The 24,939-nt window shown below is 41.9% G+C and overlaps 1 protein-coding gene across 1 annotated transcript in view; it reads right to left on the bottom strand.

Moving 5' to 3' along the window:
• Positions 1-1,305: 1,305 nt before the first annotated feature.
• The window catches only part of LOC149748138 (uncharacterized), a 145,719-nt gene continuing 122,085 nt past the window's right edge, over positions 1,306-24,939 (bottom strand). The window contains exon 6 of the mRNA XM_089918176.1: positions 1,306-24,840. Within this exon, the coding sequence (XP_089774302.1) occupies positions 24,671-24,840 (170 nt within the window). The 3' untranslated portion in view covers positions 1,306-24,670. The remainder of the gene's footprint in view (positions 24,841-24,939) is intronic.

Raw genomic sequence — 24,939 nt, forward strand, 5'->3', positions numbered from 1 at the left:
AGTCTCCATAAGTAAAATATTTAGTACAGAGTTCAGCATACTGGAAGCACTCTATAAACATTATCATTAGGACAACCAAGGTGAATTTATAATTCATGCTTCAAACTTAACAGTTTTATTTGCCAACATTTTTTCCTATTAAAACATTAATTAGCATTAGCATCTCTGTAAGGCCACAGAAAGGTGATCAGAGAGGTCCTCAGCAAACTAAGGATAAAGGAGAGTTTTATTCACTACAGCTGAAGGGCAAATTATTGTTTCAGTAATCTGCAATGTATGTGTAAAGGCACAGACACTTCAACACGAAAGAAGCATTTCTGTCCAAAAATTATCTATAAAATCTAAACGATAGAAACAACAAATATTATCATTCAAGCACTATAAACGTTTAGCTGACATAATTAGAAACGCTTACTGTGAATTATTTCTTTTGCTAAAAAAACAAGATAGTGATACATATTCATCCATTTCTTTTAATTACTGGACAGACTTTATAAATATTACGTATTTGTCTAATGAATATGCCATAAAAACGTTTGAATTAACAGCCAACACATTCCACGTGTTGTCTATTAGATGCTATTCTGATTTAGAATTGCTAAAATTTAACAGACTCTGCAAAGAGGGGGAAAGAAGCAAAATAATTCTGCAACAGGTTTTTTAGGAAAAATAATGTAAGAATGAACTGTTTACAAGTGCTACCAATACACAGTTGAGCAGAATATACTGGCAATAGTTTATTCTGCAAAGCAAACTTCTAATTTAGTCTTATATTGCTCTTTCTGTTGCACACTTGCTGAATTTAAATAACAAATACTGAACTATTTTATATATACTGCGTGCTACTGAAATATAAAGTACTATCATTATTGCATTTTGAGATTTCTATTCTCAATTCATCTTTATCTCTGTGATAAATGACAAAACCCAAAGGAAGTTAGATTTCTAATTGGGGCTTGACCATTTTCTGAGAAGTAGTAGAGTTACGAAGGGGAAATATAAAAATGCTAACTTTTTTTCTTTTTTTAATTGAAGTATAATGGATTTACAATGTTGTGTTAGTTTCAGGTATACAGAAAAGTGATTCATCTATACGTATACATATATGTGTGTGTGTATATATATACTCTTTTTCAGATTCTTTTCCATTATAGGTTATTACAAGATATTAAATATAGTTCCCTGGGCTATACAGTAGGTCCTTGTTGTTTATCTATTTTATATATAGTAGTGTGTATCTGTTAACCCCAAACTTCTAATTTGTCTAAATTTATCTAAACTCTAAATTATCTAAATTTACTTAAATGCTAAATTCTTAACTGTTTTACCAGTAGGATACTAAACTACTTTTAAACTGAATTATAATTCTATCCATTGGGCACAGCTATTAACCAGTTTAACATAATGCAAATCTATTGTGCTTTGCAACATAATTAAGATGAAAAGGTAGGACAAACAAATTTAGCAAAAAAAAAAAAAAAAGTTTTAATTTACTTAGATAATGTTTCTCTGAATTTCCTATTAATTTCATTATCATGATGCTTGTGTTTGTGTCATAAAATCTGGTGAAATCTTAGAAATTTACAAGGCTAAATTCCTCTTTATTTATGCTGGTCCCTCAATAGGGAATGCCCTTCTTACCAATTCAAATGTTACTCTTCCTTTAAGATTCAGCTCAGATGTCACGTCCTCTGTGACATGCTTCCACATATACTGTTATTTGTTCTGTCATGTAATGAATGACCCATTTCCCTCTCTACACTGTGAGATCCTAAGAGTCATTATCAGGTCTCTGCATTTTTCATAACAAACTGCACATTCCTTTGCACATTAATATTCTCAGTAAAGACTGGTTCAATGTGTCAACGAACACACACGTTTTGACACCCTTAAGACTATGGTGAAAATGTCACTGCTTGTGATCTAAAGTTAAAGGTTAAAGAAAACAAATCCATTTTTAGTGAAATGAAACTCTTAGCATTTTCACTTCCAGATGCATCAGCATTGCATAAAAGATGCTAAAACTATTTTAGAAAACAGAATTCTGCACATTTTCCTCTTGGAGAATTAGTCTGAAAAATACCAAGCCACACAGGGGCCTCTGGGTGTTCTCAGGACAAACATGCAGTTGGGTATTGATTCCACACACTCCTTCAATGGAAATCCAGAGGAAGATTCAACCTCCACCACATGGGCATGCCACACATTACTCTAGGCAGTTGCTCAAGAGTAAGCTGAGGACCCCCTGGAGACGTCTGCCCTCGCCTTCCAAGGCTGGCCAGCACTTTAGTGATGATGCATCTGAGCAGGAGAGAACTTTGGTACCCAGAGGAGCACCACACCAGTCCTGGCATATGTTTTCCACTTTCATTGTCATTCTTATTCCCACATGGACCAATCTCTCACATATAGCCTTTTAATTTTTCAAGATTGAGCCTCTGTGATAATTTGCCTGGCTGTGTCACCTATGACATCATTATACACATGCCAAATCCCTCCTCACTCAAGGCCACGTTCTGCTCAGAAAAAAACCATGGGCAGCAAAAGAACAAGTTTCTCCTAATCTATCCAAGCTGATTGTCCACATTCGGAACTATTCATCACCATTGGGACAATAAATATGGAGTTTCCAGAAGGTCATGCCAAGCCTTATTTAATGGGCTCTCTTTTCTCCACGACCCAAGATTCTCTAGGCGTTCCGTAGGAACAGGAGTAGAGGGCTTCTGTGTCTCCTATCTCATCCCACTTCGGGGATACTGTCAGCTTCACCCTATATCCTCAGCCACCCAAAGGACCCCAAGGATTTCCCTGTCATACCACATCTTTTAAACACTCATGTGTAATGTCAAGACACTGGAGACTATGAAAAGGGACTATAGGGACTTCCCTGGTGGTGCACTGGTTAAGAATCCACCTGCCAATGCAGGGGACACGGGTTCGAGCCCTGGTCCAGGAAGATCCCACATGCCACAGAGCAACTAAGCCCGTGCACCACAACTACTGAACCTGAGCTTTAGAGACTGCGAGCCAGAACTTCTGAGCCCACACTCCACAACTACTGAAGCCCGCACGTGAAAAGCCCAGGCCCCGCAACAAGAGAAGCTACCACAGTGAGAAGCCCGTGCACCACAACAAAGAGTAGCATTTGCTCAGCACAACTAGGGAAAGCCCGTGCACAGCAATGAAGACCCAACACAGCCAAAAAATAAATTAATTAATTAATTAAATAAAATTACTTTTAAAAAAAAGGGACTATGATAGGAAATAGGTAGAATATGGGAACAACAAGGGGAAATTCTGGTTTATGCTATCACCGTAAAATATTTGTATTTTACAAATGTAATAATGTACAACATGATGACTATACTTGATGACTATATGATACAGATGAAAGTTATTAAGAGAGTAAATCCTAAGAGTTTTCATCACAAGGAAAAATTAATTCTTTCTTTTTCTTTTTGGTATGTATACGAGATGATGAATGTTAACTAAACATTGTGGTAATAATTTCACAATACATGTAAAGTCAAATCATTATGCTGTACACCCTAAACTTCCGTAGAGCTGAATGTACCTCAATAAAGCTAGAAAAAATTTTTAATCCAAAACAAATTTTTGCATTATGCAAAATTTGAAATCTACAAAAGGATGCACACAACATGTATATAATCTATGACACACAGCAATAAAATGAAAACCCATAAACGTACCATCTCATTTAAGACATTACCAGTAACGATGCATATACCTATCTGCTACTTGCCTAAGCTCTCCCCCACCTCTTCTCCAGAAGTAACCACAGTCCTGAACTTTGTATCATACCGTAAAATATATCATTTAATTTTGCTTGATTCTAAACTTTATAAATAATTGTATCTTATTATATATAGACTTCTGTGGTTAGTTTTTTTGCACACAATTTTGCTTCTAAGATTTAACTATGCTGTTGGTAGCAGCTGTGGATCGTCCATTTTCACTGCTGTATAATATCCCTTGTGTGAATTTTTCAGTGTTCTACTAATGGATTTTTAAAATTTTTAGTTTCTAGTGAGCATTTTATTTAATTATTTTACTAGAAACAATGCTGTTTCCAGTAGAAACAATACACATAAGCAAAGTTTCTCTGGGGTACTGCCTAGGAATGGATTGATTGGGTCATGGTATGTGAATATTCACTCTTACATAATGCTGCCATATTGTTTTCCAAAATGGCTACGCCAATCTACACTCCTACCAGGAGTACACCCTATCATTTTTTAAACTGTGAAAACATTTTAAAATCAAGGAGAGCTATGTGATCTAAAGCTGGTGCTCTTATTTTATTGGCCCAAGTTATGAATGTTCATAAAGAAATAAACATCGTACACCTCTCTCTCACACTGGTGAGTTTATATTTTGTTCCTCACTAAACATAGCAAATGAGAACTACTTCCTAAGATATGTTTATTTTTCCACCTTCAAATGGGGCATTAACTAGCCACTTAGACTAGACTGAGGATAAATGATTTGGGATAAATGATTTGAAGGCTCCACTTGGCTTTATTTCCCAATCATTCAATTCTTAAGCAAGGTGGCTACCAAAGGTGTCAAAGAATGATCTAGAATACTAAGGGTCCCAGGGACCAAACTGCCCACTTGGAACAGGAAGTCATGTACAAACTTAAACTACACAAAAGTATGGCAAATTGAGATAATTCTTTAATTTCCTTCAATATTAAGAGAGAAACAGAGGACCTGTATTCAGAAAATTATAAAACACTGATGAAAGAAAACAAAGATAACATAAACAGATGAAGAGATATACCATGCTTCTGGATTGGAAGAATCAATATTGTGAAAATTACTATACTACCCAAAGCAATCTACAGGTTCAGTGCAATCCCTATCAAATAACCAATGGCATTTTTCACAGAACTAGAAAAAGAAATTTTACAATTTCTATAGAAACACAAAAGACCCCAAATAGCAAAAGCAATCTCGGGAAAGAAAAACAGCTGGAGGAATCAGGCTCCATGACTTCAGACTATACTACAAAACTACAGTAATCAAGACAGTATGGTACTGGCACAAAAACAGAAATACAGATCAATGGAACAAGATAGAAAGCCCAGAAATAAACCCGTGCGCGCATATAGTCACCTTATCTTTGACAAAGAAGGCAAGAATGTACAATGGAGAAAAGACAGCCTCTTCAATAAGTGGTGCTGGGAAAAATGGACAGCTACATTCAAAAGAATGAAATTAGAACACACCCTAACAGCATACACAAAAATAAACTCAAAATGGATTAAAGACCTAAATTTAAGACCGGATACTATAAAACCCTTAGAGGAAAACATAGGCAGAACACTCTATAGCATAAATCACAGCAAGATCCTTTTTGACCCACCTCCTAAAGTAAGGGAAATAAAACCAAAAATAAACAAATGGGACCTAATGAAACTGCAAAGCTTTTACACAGCAAAGGAAACCATAAATAAGATGAAAAGACAACCCTCAGAATGGGAGAAAATATTTGCAAATGCTGCAACTGACAAAGGATTAATCTCAAAATATACAAGCAGCTCATGCAGCTCAATATCACAAAAACAAACAACCCAATCCAAAAATGGGCAGAAGACCTAAACAGACATTTCTCCAAAGAAGATATACAGATGGCTAACAAATGCATGAAAAGATGCTCAGCTGAAAAGATGCTCAACATCATTAATCATTAGAGAAATGCAAGTCAAAACTACAATGAGGTATCACCTCACACCGGTCAGCAGGGCCATCATCAAAAAATCTAGAAACAATAAATGCCGGAGAGGGTGTGGAGAAAAGGGAACCCTCCTACACTGTTGGTGGGAATGTAAATTGATAGAGCCACTATGGAGAACAGTACGGAGGTTCCTTAAAAAACTAAAAATAGAACTACCATACGACCCAGCAATCCCACTACTGGGCATATACCCTGAGAAAACCATAATTCAAAAAGAGACATGTACCACAATGTTCACTGCAGCACTATTTATAATAGCCAGGACATGGAAGCAACCTAAGTGTCCATTGACAGATGAATGGATAAAGAAGATGTGGCACATATATACAATGGAATATTACTCAGCCATAAAAAGGAACGAAATTGGGTTATTTGTAGTGAGGTGGATGGACCTAGAATCTGTCATACAGAGTGAAGTAAGTCAGAAAGAGAAAAACGAATACTGTATGCTAACACATATACATGGAATTTTAAAAAGTGGTACTGATGAACCTAGTGGCAGAACAGGAATAAAGACGCAGACGTAGAGAACAGACTTGAGAGCACAGGAAGGGGGTAGGGGAACCTGGGATAAAGTGAGAGAGTAGAATTGATGTATATACCCTACCAAGTGTAAAATGGATGGCTAATGGGAAGCAGCCCCATAGCACAGGGAAATCAGCTTGGTGCTTTGTGACCACTTAGAGGGATGGGATAGGGAGGGTGGGAGGGAGATACAAGAGGAAGGGGATATGGGGATATATGTATACATATAGCTGATTCACTTTGTTGTACACCGGAAACTAACACAACGTTGTAAAGCATTTAGACTCCAATAAAGACGTGGAAGAAAAAAAAAAAGAGAGAAACAGAGGGATAAATAACTGAAGTAGATGAAGAAAAGCCTTATGAGCTTTTATTTTAAAACAGCAAAAAATTTTTAAAAACCTTTGTAATTAGGTTTTTCCAGGCTTAGGTTTAAGGAAAAGGCTTCTTCCCTCCCAAAAGATCAAGGTCAAAGCTGGAGGCTACTCTACTGCAAGTGTGAGGTCCAAATCATCCAGTTCTACATCTTTCCCCCAGGTATCTACAGACCTGGCTGGGTCTCAGTGTAGATTTAGCAAATAAAGGGCATGAGGAGGGGCAAAGAATACAATGAACAGAACCACTTCCTGGTACAATGGTAACAACGGCAGGACAGCACCATAGCAGACCCTGAAGTTATTTGGGAGAGTAACTGTAACTAGTCTGCCTTCTTTGACTAATAGGAACAGAGACCAGGGCAACCGTCTGTGAAACCTGGTCAGCTTCACCCAATACTGTTGTCAACAGTTTCAACTTTCTTCCCCACAGCCATTTATTTTTGGTAGTAGCCACTCTCCGAATTTTAAATTATCTTGACCATGTTTTCGCATCCCTTCTCCATTCTGGTCTCTTTCCTACTGGTTAACCCCGACAAGCAGACAGATCTGTGAAAAGCAGACAGTGAGGGGAGAAGGTAGAGTTGGGCACCTTCACCTATACAATGGGTGTCTCTGAACATCTAGATGTGATAAAAAGTCAAACAAGCAAATGGTATTAATGCCTTAAGTCACCTATTTGAGATTTTCTGGTGTCTATCAGTGAGGTATTATGCTTCTTATTAGACTCCCACCCTGCTTTAATTAAGCAGGGCCAAGGGGCCTTATTTTTTTTTTTTTGCGGTGCGCGGGCCTCTCACTGTTGTGGCCTCTCCCGTTGCGGAGCACAGGTCCTGGACGCGCAGGCTCAGTGGCCATGGCTCACGGGCCCAGCCTCCCCGCGGCATGTGGGATCCTCCCCGACTGGGGCACGAACCTGTGTCCCCTGCATCGGCAGGCGGACTCTCAACCACTGTGCCACCAGGGAAGCCCCCAAGGGGCCTTATTTTAATCATACCGGTCATACCCTCTCTGTTCAGGCCAGAGAGCTGGAACCTAGTCAGGCAGTGTTAAGAGAACAGCCTTTCCTTCTTGATCAGCCTTTCCTTCCTTCCACTCCCATTGACTTTCTACTAAGAGCATTTGGTGAACAAAATTTTGATATTTAGTATCTGGTGCTGGATGCCCACAAATAGGATGAGGAAAAAAAAAATGTGTCTGTAACCTCAGGTGAAATTCCAGATTATGAGACAGCTTTCAAGATTGGCAAAAACACTAAAATCAGGGACTTCCCTGGCAGTCCAGTGGTTAAGACTTCACCTTCCAATGCAGGGGGTGTGGGCTCCATCCCTGGTGGGGAGCTAAGATCCTACGTGCCTCGTGGCCAAAAAACCAAAACATAAAACAGAAGCAATATTGTTAACACATTGAATAGAGAATTTCAAAATGGACCACATCAAAAAAGAAAATCTAAAATAAGAAGGTACTAAGATCATCCCATTTTACAGGATCCCTTTGTAACACTGACACGTAAAGATCCTATTAAAACATAGTCATCTGCCACAACTACAAAAAGCTTTTATTTAAAATGACGTTGTATTCCGAGGTTATGTTAAAAGTGTGTCTGGCTTTCTATTCAGCGACTAGATGATCTGTTCAGGAGAATTGTTGTACTTCGTTTTAAGTGCTTAAGGAGGGACTAATTAGTCCTCCCCCTCCCCCCCCCCCCCCCGGCCCTTTAAATTCCTATGGGGAATGAGGTCATGCTCAAAGCACCAGGTGGAGGTCTCCTCAAACACTACAGCAGCGCAAAGGGCAGCGCTTTCCTGAGGCAAAACAGGTATGAGGACAAATCTTCCGCCAGGGCTATGTTCTTCACTGGCAGGCACGGAGAACAAAAAAGCTAAGCTTTGGGGCTTCCCTGGTGGCGCAGTGGTTGAGGATCCGCCTGCCGATGCAGGGGACACAGGTTCGTGCCCCGGTCCGGGAAGATCCCACATGGCGCGGAGCGGCTGGGCCCGCGAGCCATGGCCGCTGAGCCTGCGTGTCCGGAGCCTGGGCTCCACAACGGGAGAGGCCACAATAGTGAGAGGCCCGCGTACTGCAAAAAAAATTAAAAAGCTAATCTTTTAGTATAAGATCTTGCAAAGGACCTGTTCTGACGCTGGACCACCCACCCACGAGTTCATCCCCTCTCCTCCACTTACTGCGCCACGCGGTCCCTTCCCGCTCCCTGATTGGCTGTCCCCTCAGCCCAGGCGCACACCTCCAGGGAGCAGGGTGGAAGTTGGGACCCAGGGGCTGCTGCTCCAACCCCAATCCTTCCTCCTCCCCATCTGCATCCCAGCACCCACAGGGGAGTGCCACGCTCTGGGACACCAGCCCACAGTGGCTCCGTGGCAGCATGCCAGTGGTTTGAGCTCCTACTCGTTTCTACAAGAGCCATGGCAAGCAAATTAGAGGTTATAAACACCTCCGGCGGAAGGAGGAAAATTCCTTTGGGCTTTGTAAGGGAACTTCGTCAGCGGTGAGTGTCTCCACAGTAGAAAACAGATGTGCTCACCCAAGCCCCTTAACCCTGCTGGCATGTGTGGACCGCCCCCTCTGTTGGTTACAATCAAGGCAGCAGGGCAGGAAAACATTTCTTGGGGAAGAATGTCTCTCATGTTCAAGGTCACTGTGGGCCCCCAGATAAGCAACATAAAGCTATTTTCAATGTAGGTAAAGCATATTCCTACATGCAGTGTTGCCAAATTCATTTTGAGAGAGGTGGCTGGAAGTAAACTATTTTGCTCCCAACACGGGTTAAAGTTTTATTAGAAAACCAGGAATGCACACATCCCTGGCCAAGGGACAGCAAAGAGAAACAGTTGAGTTCTAAATTGTGCTGGAAATAGAAGCAAGGGAGCAGTCTAGGATTAACTAAAAGCAGCAGTCAATTACGAACGATGCTTTGATGCATGTTACACAGCTTGTCACACCTTGCAGGGGCTGGTTGCCAGGGGGTGTGGCTTTCAAATCAAAGCCCTCCAAAAAGTCATGGATACCTGAAATTCCATAATTAGAGTCTTTCCTTTGGTTTAAAGATTCCCTCTCTCTCTCTCTCTTTAAATTTCAGAATAATATGCTATCTTGGAAGTGGAATATCCAGACATCCAAAAAAAAGAAACACACACACAAACATATATGCAAAGAGAACAGGTTTTGAATTAAAGCTGAGCTTTACCACTTTCCAGCTCTGTAACTTTGGGGAAGTTATTTATTGGCTTGACTCTCAAGTTCATCAGCTGTGAAATGAGACAAACACCTGTCTCAGAAGGTTGGTGCAAAGTTGAAGTTCAATTATGTACATAAAAGTATGTGGCCCACTCATAGCAGACATTCAGACACTAGTTTTCCTCTGCTTTTTTACAGAAGAGGTCATAATAGGGGAACAAGTGAGGACAACATGAGGACGCTGGCTTCCTGATGTGGAAATGATGGGAAGGTCAGCAGAGATGGAGATGGGGGTGGCAGGAGAAAGGGCCACCTGGGACCCAGTGACAGAATGTTTCACAAATGTGCTGAGGTCAGCTTCTGCTCAAGGGCACGTGGTGGCTGCAGGCTGACATTTATTTGCAATGTAGACTGGCTGGCAAGCTGTGAACCTAGAAACTGGCCTTCGCCAAAGAGCCATGCCTAGCCCCTCCCAAGGCTCTCCCATGCTTGGTGTCCAGCTGGGGAAACGAGGCATTGGGGAACATCTGAACAGCTGGTCCTATGGGGTCACCTGCAAGGGCATGGGTTAGGTGAAGCTATGAGCGGGTGGCAGGCAGGGAAGCCAGTAGCAGAGATTAAATGTAGCTTCCAACTTGCTGAAGCCCAATGATGTCAGTCAGACCCCACTGACCCACAGGCCAGGTCAGTGGGGCCGGAGACTTTCCTGCCAACTTACCAAGGACAGGCCCCACACCAAAGTGTGTAGCCAGAGATGGTTTTCTTTTCCTAGGCATCAGTATCTCCACACTTAGGGACCACCCCTTAGCTCACCCTGGAAAGCCAGCCATCATTGACTTCCAAGGCGTGAGCTAAGCAATCTCACCAGTCTCTCAGGTGAATGGACCAAACAGAGAGGTCTAAAAATGGTAGGAGGGGAGGGGCTCTAGAGCAGGCTGAGGCAGAAATATATTTTTAGGCTGAGAAGAGTTTTGAAATCTAAAACGCTTCTAGGCAGAAGATAAACCGTCCCCAAATTTCCTTCTATAATTGCTGCCCATAAAAATAAGCTTAACCTGAACAAATAGGAAGGAGAGAGGGATTTTTAACAATAAACAGTAACAGCTAATACAAGTAACAGGGACATTATTTAGAAACATTAATAGGTCAGGGGACCAGCCCTTCTGTTTCCCCAAAAGGCCTCCTTGGAGCACTGTGACCTGCAGACCACATTTTGGAGATCACTAAACCGACAGGGTTTACTGCTGTAGTGGTTACTGGAGTGGACTTCAGCAGATTCACTTTTAGAAAATTTCAAAATATAGAAGTGGGAACAGCAATATACGTGCATGGAAATCTTGTAAGTGGTTCATTGTGTTTTTCTTTATGCAACTGTAGTGAATTATTGGCCATTATTTTCTATCTAATAATCAAGATGAATAACTTTGGGTTGATTCATTCTGTGTATTATCTATTACAAATGTGAAAATTCCAGTTAACCTTTCCCTAACCCCCAGTATACTTTTGGACCATTCCCTCCTTCCTTCCTTTGATGAGTTGAGTGCGCAAAGAATCTGGCATCATTTTTTTTTTTTTTTTTGCGGTACGCAGGCCTCTCACTGTTGTGGCCTCTCCCGTTGCGGAGCACAGGCTCCGGACACGCAGGCTCAGCGGCCATGGCTCACGGACCCAGCCGTTCCACAGCATGTGGGATCTTCCCGGACCGGGGCACGAACCCGTGTCCCCTGCATCGGCAGGCGGACTCTCAACCACTGCGCCACCAGGGAAGCCCTGGCATCATTTTAATACTAGTTGAGCAAAACCATTATGGAAGGTAAATAAAAGCTTCATACATACAATGCTTCCCAAAGCCAAAGGAAATGATTTTGGAGTATACACATCACTGATTACATTCCATCAGCAGAGATAATTAAAAGTTGACTATAGAATAATATTAAACAGCAGGCACAACTTTTTGAAAATTTCTCCCTGGTATTAGATATGCAGAAACACCAACTGAATGTTCGACGCTAATCACATTCATCTCTTCTTAAGAGCAGAGTATAATAAGTGGGTAGCCTAAATGGAACGCTTTGAACAGAATGCTTCACGATTGTCTGATTAGTCTAAATTTAAAACTCCAACAAAGGCAAGGATTATTCTTCTTGAGGTTCAAGATGCACGAGGATTTGGTAATGAAATTCCTTTAGGAGAGCAAATAAAAAAACCTGCTATCTACAAGCTGCCAGTGTTTTATGTCTGTATAGTGTTTTTAAGTCAAAGTCACCATTCATCCAATGATAAATGTTTGTTTGAATAAATGAGTCAAAGAAAAGCCCTCAAAATACAAATTTAATCGCCTCTAAGTTATGAATCAGGCAAAGCAATTTTAATCATCCCCAAGCGTACAGGCTGAGACAGGTTAAATGTTGGCTCTCACCAACCAGGCCAAAGCCAGACCTGGAAACCGAACTCATGTCCTTTGATTCTTAGAAAATGACCCAGCTGTTAGGGCCTGTTGCTTAGCTGCCTCACTGCAAACTCTCAATACAATTGGGAATGCATGTTATCTAGGCCAGGTGAGGTAAGATGAAGGAAGCATAACAAAGCCGGGCTTGTTCCTGAAATTATTACAGGTAGTCACACACACAGAAAAAGGAAAAGCCCCATCAAAACGCTAAAATTAAAGATTAAATTCTTAATGTCTTCACTCTAATGAGACACCTAGAGTAAATTGCTCAGTGCTAGAATTGATACTATACCAAGAGTGAGAAAAAAATGAGCCTGCAGGATACTGGATGAGAGGTGGAACCTGGAGTTTCCCCAGGGGGCTTCAAGTTTATTCTTCCAGGAACACTGGTAACACCCATCTTTTTTCCATTGTGACCTTCTAACAGGATGCAATCCCTGAGCCAGCTAGACACTTAAAATCTATTTGTTTCAATAACTCAGAGGAGAAATGTAACTAGAAGATTTTTTGCAAGTGGGATCTATTTGGCAAGCAGAATCTGTTTCTATGAGAAAATTCTCATGCATTTCAGAGGGAGGGTTCTCAAATCGTAAATCTTGAAGTTTTCAAAATTCATGCCAAGGGAATGAATATCACCCCCATGCTAAGCTATCCTTGGTGAGCTAAGCATAAGTGGCAAAGCACGTGCCCCAGCATCTATTTTTCTGATCCCAGAGGAAGGTGAAACAGAGCCGTCCAGACTCAAATCGTAAAGTAGGTAAAGTCTGTCACAGGATCCGCTCCCTCTCGTCCCCTAAGGTGCCTCCCCTTAGGCCCCAGGGGTTTCTGCTCTGTCCGTAGCCTTTTCCACCCCAAGCTGTGGACGGTAACACCAGTGAGGCATCCTATTGTTTCAATACGAATATAGTCATTCATTGTTTTGCCTCCTAAAAAATATTCGTTTAAACCTTTTCACTTCTAAATTGAGGAATCAAAAGCTTTACTTGCCTTTAAATTCCAGCATCAGCTAGCAGCCAGCCTTCTGAATTGGGAGACAGGATGAGGTAACTCCCCTATTTGTAAAAGCTTATTTTGTTTCATGTGCAGGCCTGCCGTAAAGATGGAAATCCATTGAAATCGCAGGCGGGGTTCATACGCCACTCTGACCGTGGGCAAAAACTCTGTAACTCAGCCTCAGTTACTCACGTATAAAATAGGAATTATTATTACAGATTATAATATTATAACAATTATGAGTCAATGAATATAAAGTAGCTGGCACATTGCTATCCTAAAGGCTAAACTATCCTCGGAAGGGACACAGTGGTTCCCAAGTGCAGCTAAATGCAGCCCCGGGTTGATCCAGCCACATCTGCTAAGGGCCAGAATCCCTGGGAACTCAAGAGCCTCATTCTTACCGGTTTCTCAAAGCTTCTGGCCTCAGGCCATGGAGCCAGGCGCCCCCTAAAGGCAGGCCTGGGGTTAGTCCTTCTCTGGTACTGTTCTTTTATCGGGCTCTTTTCCTGCCTGAGAGCATCTCAGCCCTTTCCCACTCCTCTCCTCCCCAGCGCCCTGGTCCCGGAAGCCTAGAGATACCGTGCCATTCCTCACTGTGCCACCCCCTTCCCAGGCCCCACCCTCTACCCTGTAGCAGTGTAGACATAAACTCAACATGCACTGGGAAACCCCAAAATTCGTGTGACTGGTTTTACTGCAATACTCGCTTTATTGGGGAAGTCTGGGACCGAACCCGCAGAATCTCTGAGGTCTGCCTGTAATGAATTTTTCATGGGGAGACCCCCAAGAGCCCCCCCCCAGTTGAGTTTACACAGCCTTGAGCCCCTGGCACCCAGAGCCTGATTTAAAACAAATTTCCCACGAGGAAAGGCACATTTCGAGGTGAGCAGATGACCCAGCCGAGAGAGAGGCCCCAGCACTGTGAATGGGAGTCAGGGTGGGGGGGACTTGCAAAGCACTGGGTTTGGCTCACCCTTCTTGAGGAGGTCTGAGCTAAATTTTACAAATCAAATATCACCATTTTGGCGAGGTTTGGAGAGGTAGGAGAGGACGAAACCACAAAAGAACCGGGAGGCTTCGACCAGAAACGGGGAGGCATGGATGCTGAGTAGGGCAAACGGGCTGCCGGGCAGAGACTGGCCTGGAAGCTGCAGTGAAGGGAGAGAAATAACCGGACTGGGGCAGAGGTCGGGGTAGGGAGGACACCCCAAGGCGAGGTTCACGGAAGGCAATGCAGGGGATGCTTGGAAGAAGCACCCCGGGAGCTCTCAGTCACAACGTCGGCGGCATGAGGGATGTGTCTCTGCAAAGGTTCTCCAGCTCAGCATCTGGAAGCACAGTCTCCTTTAGGAGCAGAAGGACCTGGTGGGAAGGGCTACGGAAGCAGAATCCACAAACCAGGGGTCTCCTTGTCTGGTCCTCTCCTGGGATAAGACCTTGCAGAAGGGAGACTGGTCAAGGCCCTTTGACCAGGTCTGAATATGGCAAGAAGACAATGGGGAACAGTTGCAAGCGCTTCCCAAGAACCCCTCAATAAAGAGAGAAAGAAGGGCAGGGTAAAGAAAATGCTGCGCCCTTGGGTTTGGGAAGAGGTGGATACGGGGAGGCCCAGCTGTTACAGGTGGGACCCAGGATGGGTATATGTGATACTAGGTGGATTACATCCATGCACATGTATGTATCATATTATATACTGTATCTGGAGAAAGAAAACTGCACTAATTATAGACATCAGAAAGCAAATCAAGGAGTGAAAAATGATCAAAATTATTTTAATTGTGTAAAAGTAATACAGATTAGAGTCATTTACGTGAACTGCTTCCACTAATGCCCAATGACCATGCAGCACAATATCAGTGAAATGTATCATGAACTGTGTACTCGATTAACTCGTGTAAGTTACATTTTATGACAATACTGAATTCTGTTTTATATGTTCAGGCTTCTGATTTTGTGATGCATATAACTGCAGTGTCTGGGAGCTAGAAGGGACCTTAGGGACATCCCTGACTCTAACCCTTTCATTTAAGATGAAACGGAGGTGAAGAAGCCGGGGTTTAGAGAGGGTACGGCTTTCCCGAGGCCACAGGAGGACTTGTGTAGAGCAGGGGATACAAGAGCTGCTCGTGATACCTGCCCCGCTGTGCGCCCGGACAACACAGCAGGGACGCAATCCCTTTCCCCACATTCTGCAACACCATCTGCTCACAATTCAGAATTATTCAAGGAGCTTGGAAAAGAGGCAGGATGCTTGGGGGAATGGGATAAGCTCAGGAATAGAGATGTTGGCGCTTTCAGTTAAGAGACTTTTGATTGATGTGATCGTTAGAAGAATTTACAGTCTCTCTCTGTTAAGAAAATCAAGAGGAGAGTCAGCACGGGACAGTAGGAAAAACGTAGTTTATCCAGTCGAAGACCCTAGGATGAGCCGCAACGCTTACTAGCTGTGTGGTCTAGGACAAGTTATAGAAACTTTCCAAGCCTATATTCCGCCAGCCATAAAATGGGCAATAATGGTACTTATTCAAAGAGTTGTGAGATTAGATGAAATTATATATTAAGAACATCTAGCACAGCACGTGTGGCTCAATCAATATTCAACATTCTATCTGTATTTCTTTACTATAGTCTCCTCGCCTGGTGCCACTAAGAAAGTCTCACCTTTGAACATACTGGGTGGGTAACTGGATGACCAAGGCCAGGTATATGTTATTTCACAGATAACCTTGTAAACCTCGTTCCAAAGTGTCAGTGTTATATTCATGGATAACTTCAAACCAGAATGTCAGCGTGGAAACTCTAAGGGAGAGTTGTAAAAGCCAAGTCTGTTTCCAACTGGCATGTGAAATGTCAGAACACAGGCAACCTTGATCAATCATTAGGAACTTCCTCTTGCTTTCCATTAAAATGTCCTTGTAGAAAACAAAGACACCACAGTTTAAGGGTATCCCCAAATTGCCTTCTTGATCCCTGATGGGAATCCTTGCTCATTTTCACATCCAAAGTCCTCTAAAAAATCGATCAAACATCTTAACGTGGTTAACCACAGGAAGGCAGCTCACAACATGTCCTTCTGGGGATACATGAACTGGTTTGAAACGTCCAAGGCTGCGGAAGAGTAAGGCACTGCCCCGTCCACAGAGAAAGACCCCTCGACCCATGGTGAGCCCACAAGATTCTACGTCTGTCTTCTTATCACGCCTCCTCCCCACGTATAATTCTATCAGTACATGAGAGATTAAAGTCTCAGGGAAAAACGTCAGGAGTCTGTGTCTTACGCTATCAACAAATCCCCAGCTGACACTGCTACATGCACAGTGACATTTCAGTAGAAGCCTCTGATTCTGTCTGCAGGCCTGAACATTAGTCCAGGTCTCTTCCCACACTCCCAGCAATACTGCCTTCCCTCTGTTCTAGAACTGTCTGTGACCTAGATGTTCTGGCAAGCAAGTAAGCAAACCAGCTCTACCTCTGTCTTCTCTCTCTCACACTCTCTCTCTCTCTCTCTCTCTCTCCCCAAGGTTTTTCTTTCCTGAGTCACCTTTGTTGCCAATAATTGAAGCTGGACCAGCGAAAGGGGAGAAAACCCAAGCCAATAAATCAGGCTCCTCTGGATCCATTAAGCCCCCGCCCATCCTCTGCCCGTGTGCACTTCACTTCACTTTTGTTGCTTCTGACTCTATTATGTTCAGATGTGAAGAAAACTATTTTCTTCACTCTGATTCAAAGATATGACACTGTTGTTGTTTCTCTAAAACGCGCTGGCATTCTTGCTCTTCCTTCTAGGAGAGGGACTTCAAGGATCACTGAGGCTTCTGGGGTGAAGCAATCATCTGCTAGGCTGAAGAAACGGAACCTATAGCGGCCACTCGCTGCCAGGAAGAGTGCACAGCGTGCGACAGGCATCTCTCGGAATCACCAACATCACTGAAGGTGAAGGAGCCGGTTGCTGCTCAGGTGTTCTGCATCTAATTCGACCATGCAGCCTGAACCTAGTGAGGACCATTACAGGATAAAGGATACAGGTGTAGCTAAAACCCAGTGCAGCCAAAATAAATGAATAAAATAAACAATAAATAAATAAAATAAATAATAAATAAATATGTTTTAAAAAAAAAAAACAACAGAAAGCACCAAGGAACTTCCCTGGCAGTCCAGTGGTTAAGACTCCATGCTTCCACTGCAGGGGGCATGGGTTTGATCCCTGGTTGGAGAAATAAGATCCCACATGCTGCGTGGCATGGCCAAAAAAAAAAAAAAGAAAAAGGAATACTAGGAAACTTGAACATTTAAAAGAGAGAGTTACTGGGTTTCCTTGGTGGCACAGTGGTTAAGGATCTGCCTGCCAATACAGGAGACACGGGTTCGAGCCCTGGTCCGGGAAGATCCCACATGCTGCAGAGCAACAAGCCCGTGTGCCACAACTACTGAGCCTGTGCTCTAGAGCCCATGAGCCACAACTACTGAGCCCGCGTGCCACAACTACCGAAGCCCGCGCGCCTAGGGCCTGTGCTCTGCAACAAGAGAATCCACCGCAATGAGAAGCCTGCACACCGCAACGAAGAGTAGCCCCTGCTCGCCACAACTAGAGAAAGCCCACACGCAGCAACGAAGGCCCAACACAACCAAAAATAAATAAATAAATAAAATAAATTTATTTTAAAAAATAAAAATAAAAAAAGCAACAGTTACAATGTTAATATAAAATCAGAATTAAACACTGAAAGCATTAAACAGGAATGGCATTTTTCCTGACAAGGGGTACATTCTAAAGAAAAGTTAAAATTGTATGTGCCAAGATAACATAGCTTGGAACTATATAAAGGAAAATAAGCAGAGACTGAAAGACACACAGTAGAGTTGTTGAGCTACCCCACTGCTGTTAGTCCTAGGAAAAGTAAGCAGATGGAAATTTAATAAAGATACAGAGAAGTAGGGTAAAATAATAAATAAGGCTCATCTGATGACTAGATAAACCTGGTAATTAGAGCATGCATCTTCTGTACTGGGACTCATGGAACATTAACAAAAACTAAGCATGTGTCAGGATGTCAAAGAAACTTTACAACGTCTTGATATTCTGTGACCACAATGCAGTAAAATACTCCACAGTAATAAACAAAAGCATAAACAATTCAAATAAACATATACATTTAAAAAATATTCTTTTAAAGAGGTTTAGAGTCTGAGAAACACTAAATTTTGCAATGGCAGATTGAGACAATAAAGATAAAGAGAACATGATATATCAAAGTACAGGCAACCAATGCTCAGAGGCAAAGACTTGAAATATTCTCATCATGAAGAAAAACTTGGGACTTCCTTGGTGGTCCAGTGGTTGAGACTTTGCCTTCCAATGCAGGGGGTGAGGGTTCCATCCCAGGAGCTAAGATCCCACATGCCTCATGGCCAAAAAGCCAAAGCAGAAGCAATATTGTAACAAATTCAACAAAGACTTTAAAATTTTTGAAAAAAAGAAAAAAAGCTCAAAATGAAAGAATCAACTCAAGAAATTAGAAAAGGGAATTGAACCTAGGGAAAGCAAAATGAAGGTAAAAAACACAAAAATAATGACAGAAACGAGTTCAAAATTTTAAACAGAACAGATTTCAAAAGACGGTCCTTAAAAATATCCCTAAGTAAAATAGATTTACTGTTAACTAAACGACTGCTCCAAAGAAAGAACAATGAAATCAAATTAAAAAATGAGAAGTAGGATAAAACTAAAAATATTGAGGATATTTTCAATTTTAAGAATGTGTAATACCTGACTTTCTGTTAATAAAATTTTAAATATAGAAATGGCAGATTTTCTAGAAAAATTAAAATCTTTGACATGGCATTGGAATGTTTTAGAAGAAATGAAAGCTAAAAGCATTAAAATGTAGGAGACAATATTTTCATTATTAGAAATGCTATTATTGCCTAATTAGAACATCTAAGGGAGTTAGCCGCAAGACTTCTAGAACTTAGTGAAGTCAATAAGATGGCCAGTTATTAGAAGATTCACATGTGTGCATGCATGCACACTGACACACACACACACACACAGTTTTTCTATAAACCAGCAATAAGCTAAAAATATAAGGGAAATAAAGATCAAATACACAATTATAACCAACACTGTAAAATCTCTAAGGAAAATTTAAGAACTCATATCCTATGAAAACAGGAATGTAAACGAAGGGACAATGAAAGTCTTGAATAAGACTATGTAAATACATGGATCAAAAATAGTAGGGGTGGGCTTCCCTGGCAGCGCAGTGGTTGAGAGTCCGCCTGCTGATGCAGGGGACACGGGTTCATGCCCCGGTCCGGGAAGATCCCACATGGCGCGGAGCAGCTGGGCCCGTGAGCCGTGGCCGCTGAGCCTGCGCGTCCGGAGCCTGGGCTCCGCAACAGGAGAGGTCACAACAGTGAGAGGCCCGCGTACTGCAAAAAAAAAAAAAAAAATCTACAAACAGTAAATACTGGAGAGAGTGTGGAGAAAAGGGAACCCTCTTGCACTGTTGGTGGAAATGTAAATTGATACAGCCACTATGGAGACCAGTATGAAGGCTCCTTAAAAAACTAAAAATAGAACTACTATATGACCCAGCAATCCCCCTACTGGGCATGTACACTGAGAAAACCATAATTCAAAAAGACACATGCACCCCAATGTTCACTGAAGCACTATTTACAATAGCCAGGACACGGAAGCAACCTAAATGTCCATCGACAGACGAATGGATAAAGAAGATGTGGTACATACGTACAATGGAGTATTACTCAGCCATAGAAAGTGACAAAATTGGCTCATTTGTAGAGACGTGGATAGGCCTAGAGTCTGTCACACAGAGTGAAGTAAGTCAGAAAGAGAAAAACAAATATCATATATTAACGCATATATGTGGAATCTAGAAAAATGGTACAGATGAACTTATTTGCAGGGCAGGAATAGAGGCACAGACGTAAAGAATGGATGTGTGGACACAGGGTGGGGGAAGGAAGGAATGAATTGGGAGATTGGGATTGACATATATACGCTACCAGGTGTAAAACAGATAGCTAGTGGGAACCTGCTGTATAGCGCAGGGAGCTCAGCTCCGTGCTCAGTGGTGACCTAGTTGGGTGGGATGGGGGCAGGGAGGGAGGTCCAAGAGGGAGGGGATATATGTAGACATATAGCTGATTCACTTTGTTGTACAGCAGAAACTAACACAACATTGTAAAGCAACTATACCCCAATTTTTTAAAAAAAGTCAGTGATATCAAATAGTAAAAAACAACAAGATGTAGTAACTTATCAAATTGGCAAGGTTTTTCTTTTTTCTTTTAGGTAAGAAGTGGATTTATTTAAAGAGAAACACACTCCACAGACACAGTGTGGGCCATCTCAGAAGATGAGAGCGCCCGGCAAGGTTTTTCTATGTTTCTGTTTTTTAATTATAGTACTTAGTGTCGTCCAAGAGTGCAGAACATGGACACTCTTTTTCCCAGTTGTTGAATGCTAAAATACAGTACTTGAATAATATATATCAAAAATTGTATAAAGGCTCTTACTGTTTGGGCCAACAGTCCTAGTTCTAGAAAGGAATCCTAAGGAAACAATCAGAAATGTCCAAAAAAGACAGACGTTCAAGAAAATCCAGCACAGCCTTACTAACAATAGCAAAAAATCTAGAGAATTAAATGTTCAGCACATTAGGTTACTTATGTAAATTATAGTATCTATTAGAAATACGAAATGATACAGGCAATAAAATCATGCTATGTGGGATTGAAATGGCAATGCAACATGTTCATAACATATGGACCAGTGATAAAGATGCCTCACAAATAGTCCAGTCAGTGTGATCCCTTTGTTGAAAAATGTATAATGTCTAGAAACACTAAAAATGTCCATAGTTATCTTGTGGGTGATTTGCCCTTCATTCTCTTCTGTATTTCCAGTCTTTTTTCTTTCTAAATGAATATACTTCACTTCTGTGATCAGGGGAACAAGAGACGGAGCAGTGTCCATAGCGCACTTAGTACAGTACCTGGAACATAATAAATGCTCAATGAATATTAGTATTGGGTTGGCCAAAAGGTTCATTCGTTTTCTTCCATAAGATGGCTCTAGTAGCACTTAGTTGTCTTTAACTTCATTCAAAACCATTTTGTTAGACTGCATCTGACAACTGTCATATCAGCGTGCATTTAAAAAAAGACATCAAAATTTCGAATTTTTGTGTAGCCATTTTAATATTGAAGACGGCAGGAAAATAGCAACATTTTCGGCATATTATGCTTTATTATTTCAAGAAAGGTAAAAACGCAACCGAAATGCAAAAAAAGCTTTGTGCAGTGTATGGAGAAGGTGCTGTGACTGATAGAACGTGTCAAAAGTTGTTTTCGAAGTTTCACGCTGGATATTTCTCGCTGGACGATGCTCCACGGTCAGGTAGACAAGTTGAAGTCGATAGCGATCAAATCGAGACATTAACTGAGTACAATCAATGTTATACCACGCAGGAGATAGCAGACATACTCAGAATATCCAAATCAAGTGCTGAAAATCATTTGCACCAGCTTGGTTATGTTCGTCGCTTTGATGTTTGGGCTCCACATAAGCTAAGCGAAAAAAACCTTCTTGACTGTATTTCCGCATGTGATTCTCTACTTAAACGTAACGAAAACGTTCAGTGTTTAAAACAATTATGACGGGTGATGAAACGTGGATACTGTACAATAATGTGGAATGGAAGAGACTGTGGGGCAAGCGAAATGAAACACCACCAACCACACCAAAGGCCAGGCTTCATCCAAAGAAGGTGATGTTGTGTATACGGTGGGATTGGAAGGGAGTCCTCTATTATGAGCTCCTTCTGGAAAACCAAACGATTAATTCCAACAAGTACTGCTCCCAATTAGACCAACTGAAAGCAGCACTTGAAGAAAAGCGTCCAGAATTAGAAAACAGAAAATGCATAATCTTCCATCAGGATAACGCAAGACTGCATGGTTCCTTGATGGCCAGGCAAAAACTGTTAGAGCTTGGCTGGGAAGTTCTGATTCATCTGCCATATTCATCAGACACAGCACCTTCTAATTTCCATTTATTTCGGTCTTCACAAAATTCTCTTAATGGAAAATATTTCAATTCCCTGGAAGACTGTAAAAGGCACCTGGAACAGTCCCTTGCTCAGAAATATTAAAAGTTTTGGGAAGATGGAATTATGAAGTTGCCTGAAAAATGGCAGAAGGTAGTGGAACAGAAGGGTCAATACGTTGTTCAATAAAGTTCTTGGTGAAAATGAAAAATGTGTCTTTTATTTTTACTTAAAAACCGAAGGCACTTTTTGGCCAACCCAATATTATTTTGGTTTTAGAACAACAATTACACACTCCCCCTTTCAAAAACACTTTTATAATAGAAGAAACTTTGAATTTATTCCTATACCAGAGGAAAACTAGAAGTCTTCAAAGGTTGTATCATCTCCAAATTGTTAAATATTCATATTTACTCCCTTTCCCCTTTTCTCTCTCTCTCTCTCTCTCTCTCTCTCTCTCTCTCTCTCTCTCTCGCAAACACTCACACACACACACACACACACACACACACACAGATTAAGGTCCTCATGTCCTAGAATCCTGAGAAGTTTTGGGCAACAACTAATATGCAGCCTTAATGGAGATCATTTGAGCTCAGCCAACAGTCCACCATGGTCAACCAAGGTCAGAAAGAGATGGCTTTGATAAAGAAGCCAGATAACCTAGGAGAACAGAGGCTGCTGATAACCAACTGGCCAACATGTGATCCAATGAAAGGCTTTTATTGTTCCGTGGCACACATGGCTTTACAGCTGGGTGAGTAAAGCACTGGGGAAGGAGCCCCAGACATGGAGTCAGGACACCCAGGTTCTAGGACCCCCACCAACCTAGGTTCTAGGACCATACATTCTCCTCAGTGACCAAATGAGGACTCTCCAGAGCCCCCATCAAGATCTGGGGTTCTATTAAAAAGGGTGACACCCTCGAACATTAGTTGTTTTATTTGTAACTTCAAAGCCGGCTCCTGTATCCCAAAACAAGCCAAAAAAATTAAAAGAATAAATAAAGCATTCCGGGCATCCATAATATTTATTTCGCTTTCTCCATCCGTGTTATTTCAGTAAATCTAGCAGGGGTAGAAAAGTGACAAATGAGTGCAGATTACAAGGCAGCACATGTTCAGGACAAGGTCATTAGATGCCATCAGAAACGGTCTAATGACACATGCATTTGGGAGATAACACAGCTCAGTGGGTTATCTATGAATCGTTCCCACTCGAAGTCTCATCTACTGCTCTCACACAACCACTGTGGTCACTGAGCCTAGACAATGGTGCTGAACGGGGCATAGGATGTTAGCTGGAGAAGGCAAGATGACCAAAAAAAACCCACCAAAATTGGCTGAATCTGAAATGGGGAGGGGGGGATCTTTGCACATGCAAAACATAAATAGTCCTAAAAGGGGACATAATTATTTGTTATGAAGATGCATTCAGGGGCATTCATCTGAAAAGAAGGAAAGATGCTCTATGCAAAAAAAAAAGTCACATCAGAATCAGTGACAGATGACAGAAGGCAGAAGAGTGGAGCCGTCAGAATAGGCTTTGGTGTCAGACACTCTGGCTTTAAATTCCAGCCCTCACCACTCACCAGCTGAATGAATAGGGGCAGGAAGTTTAAGCTGTCTGAGCCTCCATTTTTTTAAATCTGGAGAATGGTAGTAGCAATATCTATCTCAAAGAATTACTGAAATGATTCAGTCATTCATTCACTCAGTGCATAATTATTGAGCTTCTAGATGTGCCAGGCCCAGTGCCAAATGCTGGAGCGACAAGAGTGAGAGAAACAGCCACAGCCTCCACGTATATAGACTCTAAGTCTTTCTTAGATTCTGGTGGGAGAATCAAAAGGGCAATAAGGAAAAATTAACCCAGCTACAGGGATGGAAAGTGATGGGGGTGTTACTTCAGTTAAAGTGACACCTGAGGGCTTCCCTGGTGGCGCAGTGGTTGAGAGTCCGCCTGCCGATGCCGGGGACACGGGTTCGTGCCCCGGTCAGGGAGGATCCCACATGCCGCGGAGTGGCTGGGCCCGTGAGCCACGGCCGCTAAGCCTGCGCGTCCGGAGCCTGTGCTCCGCAACGGGAGAGGCCACGACAGTGAGAGGCCCGCGTACCGTAAAAGAAAAAAAAAAAAAAAGTGACACCTGAGCAGACACCTCAATCAAGAGAGAGGGAGTGAGTCATCAGGAGGGGGAAGAAATCAAGTAGAGGGAGGAGTAAGGCAAAGACCCTGAGGCAGGAAGAACCTTGCATTCAATGGGATATTTGTAAGAAGATTTTTAGCTCAGGGCTCAAAAAAGCATGTGCTCCAGATGATGGTGATGATGATAGCGATGACGGTGACGATGGTGATGGTGGTGGTGATGGTGATGATGGTGATGGTGGTGGTGATGGTGATGATCATAACGATAACCCAACAACAGAGAACAAGGGATGTGAGAATAGGCACAGCCCATGTTAACTAAAGGAACAGAGTGACAAAATTAGTATTGAACACAGGAGTACTGATTAGAATCTAGAGTAATATTCAGTTATTAAAAATTGCACCTCTATTTTTACT

Source organism: Delphinapterus leucas, chromosome 10 (genome assembly GCF_059928025.1).
Source record: "Delphinapterus leucas isolate spDelLeu-1000000601 "Yukka" chromosome 10, BTC_Dleu_Yukka2, whole genome shotgun sequence".
In the NCBI taxonomy this organism is placed as follows: Eukaryota; Metazoa; Chordata; class Mammalia; order Artiodactyla; family Monodontidae; genus Delphinapterus; species Delphinapterus leucas.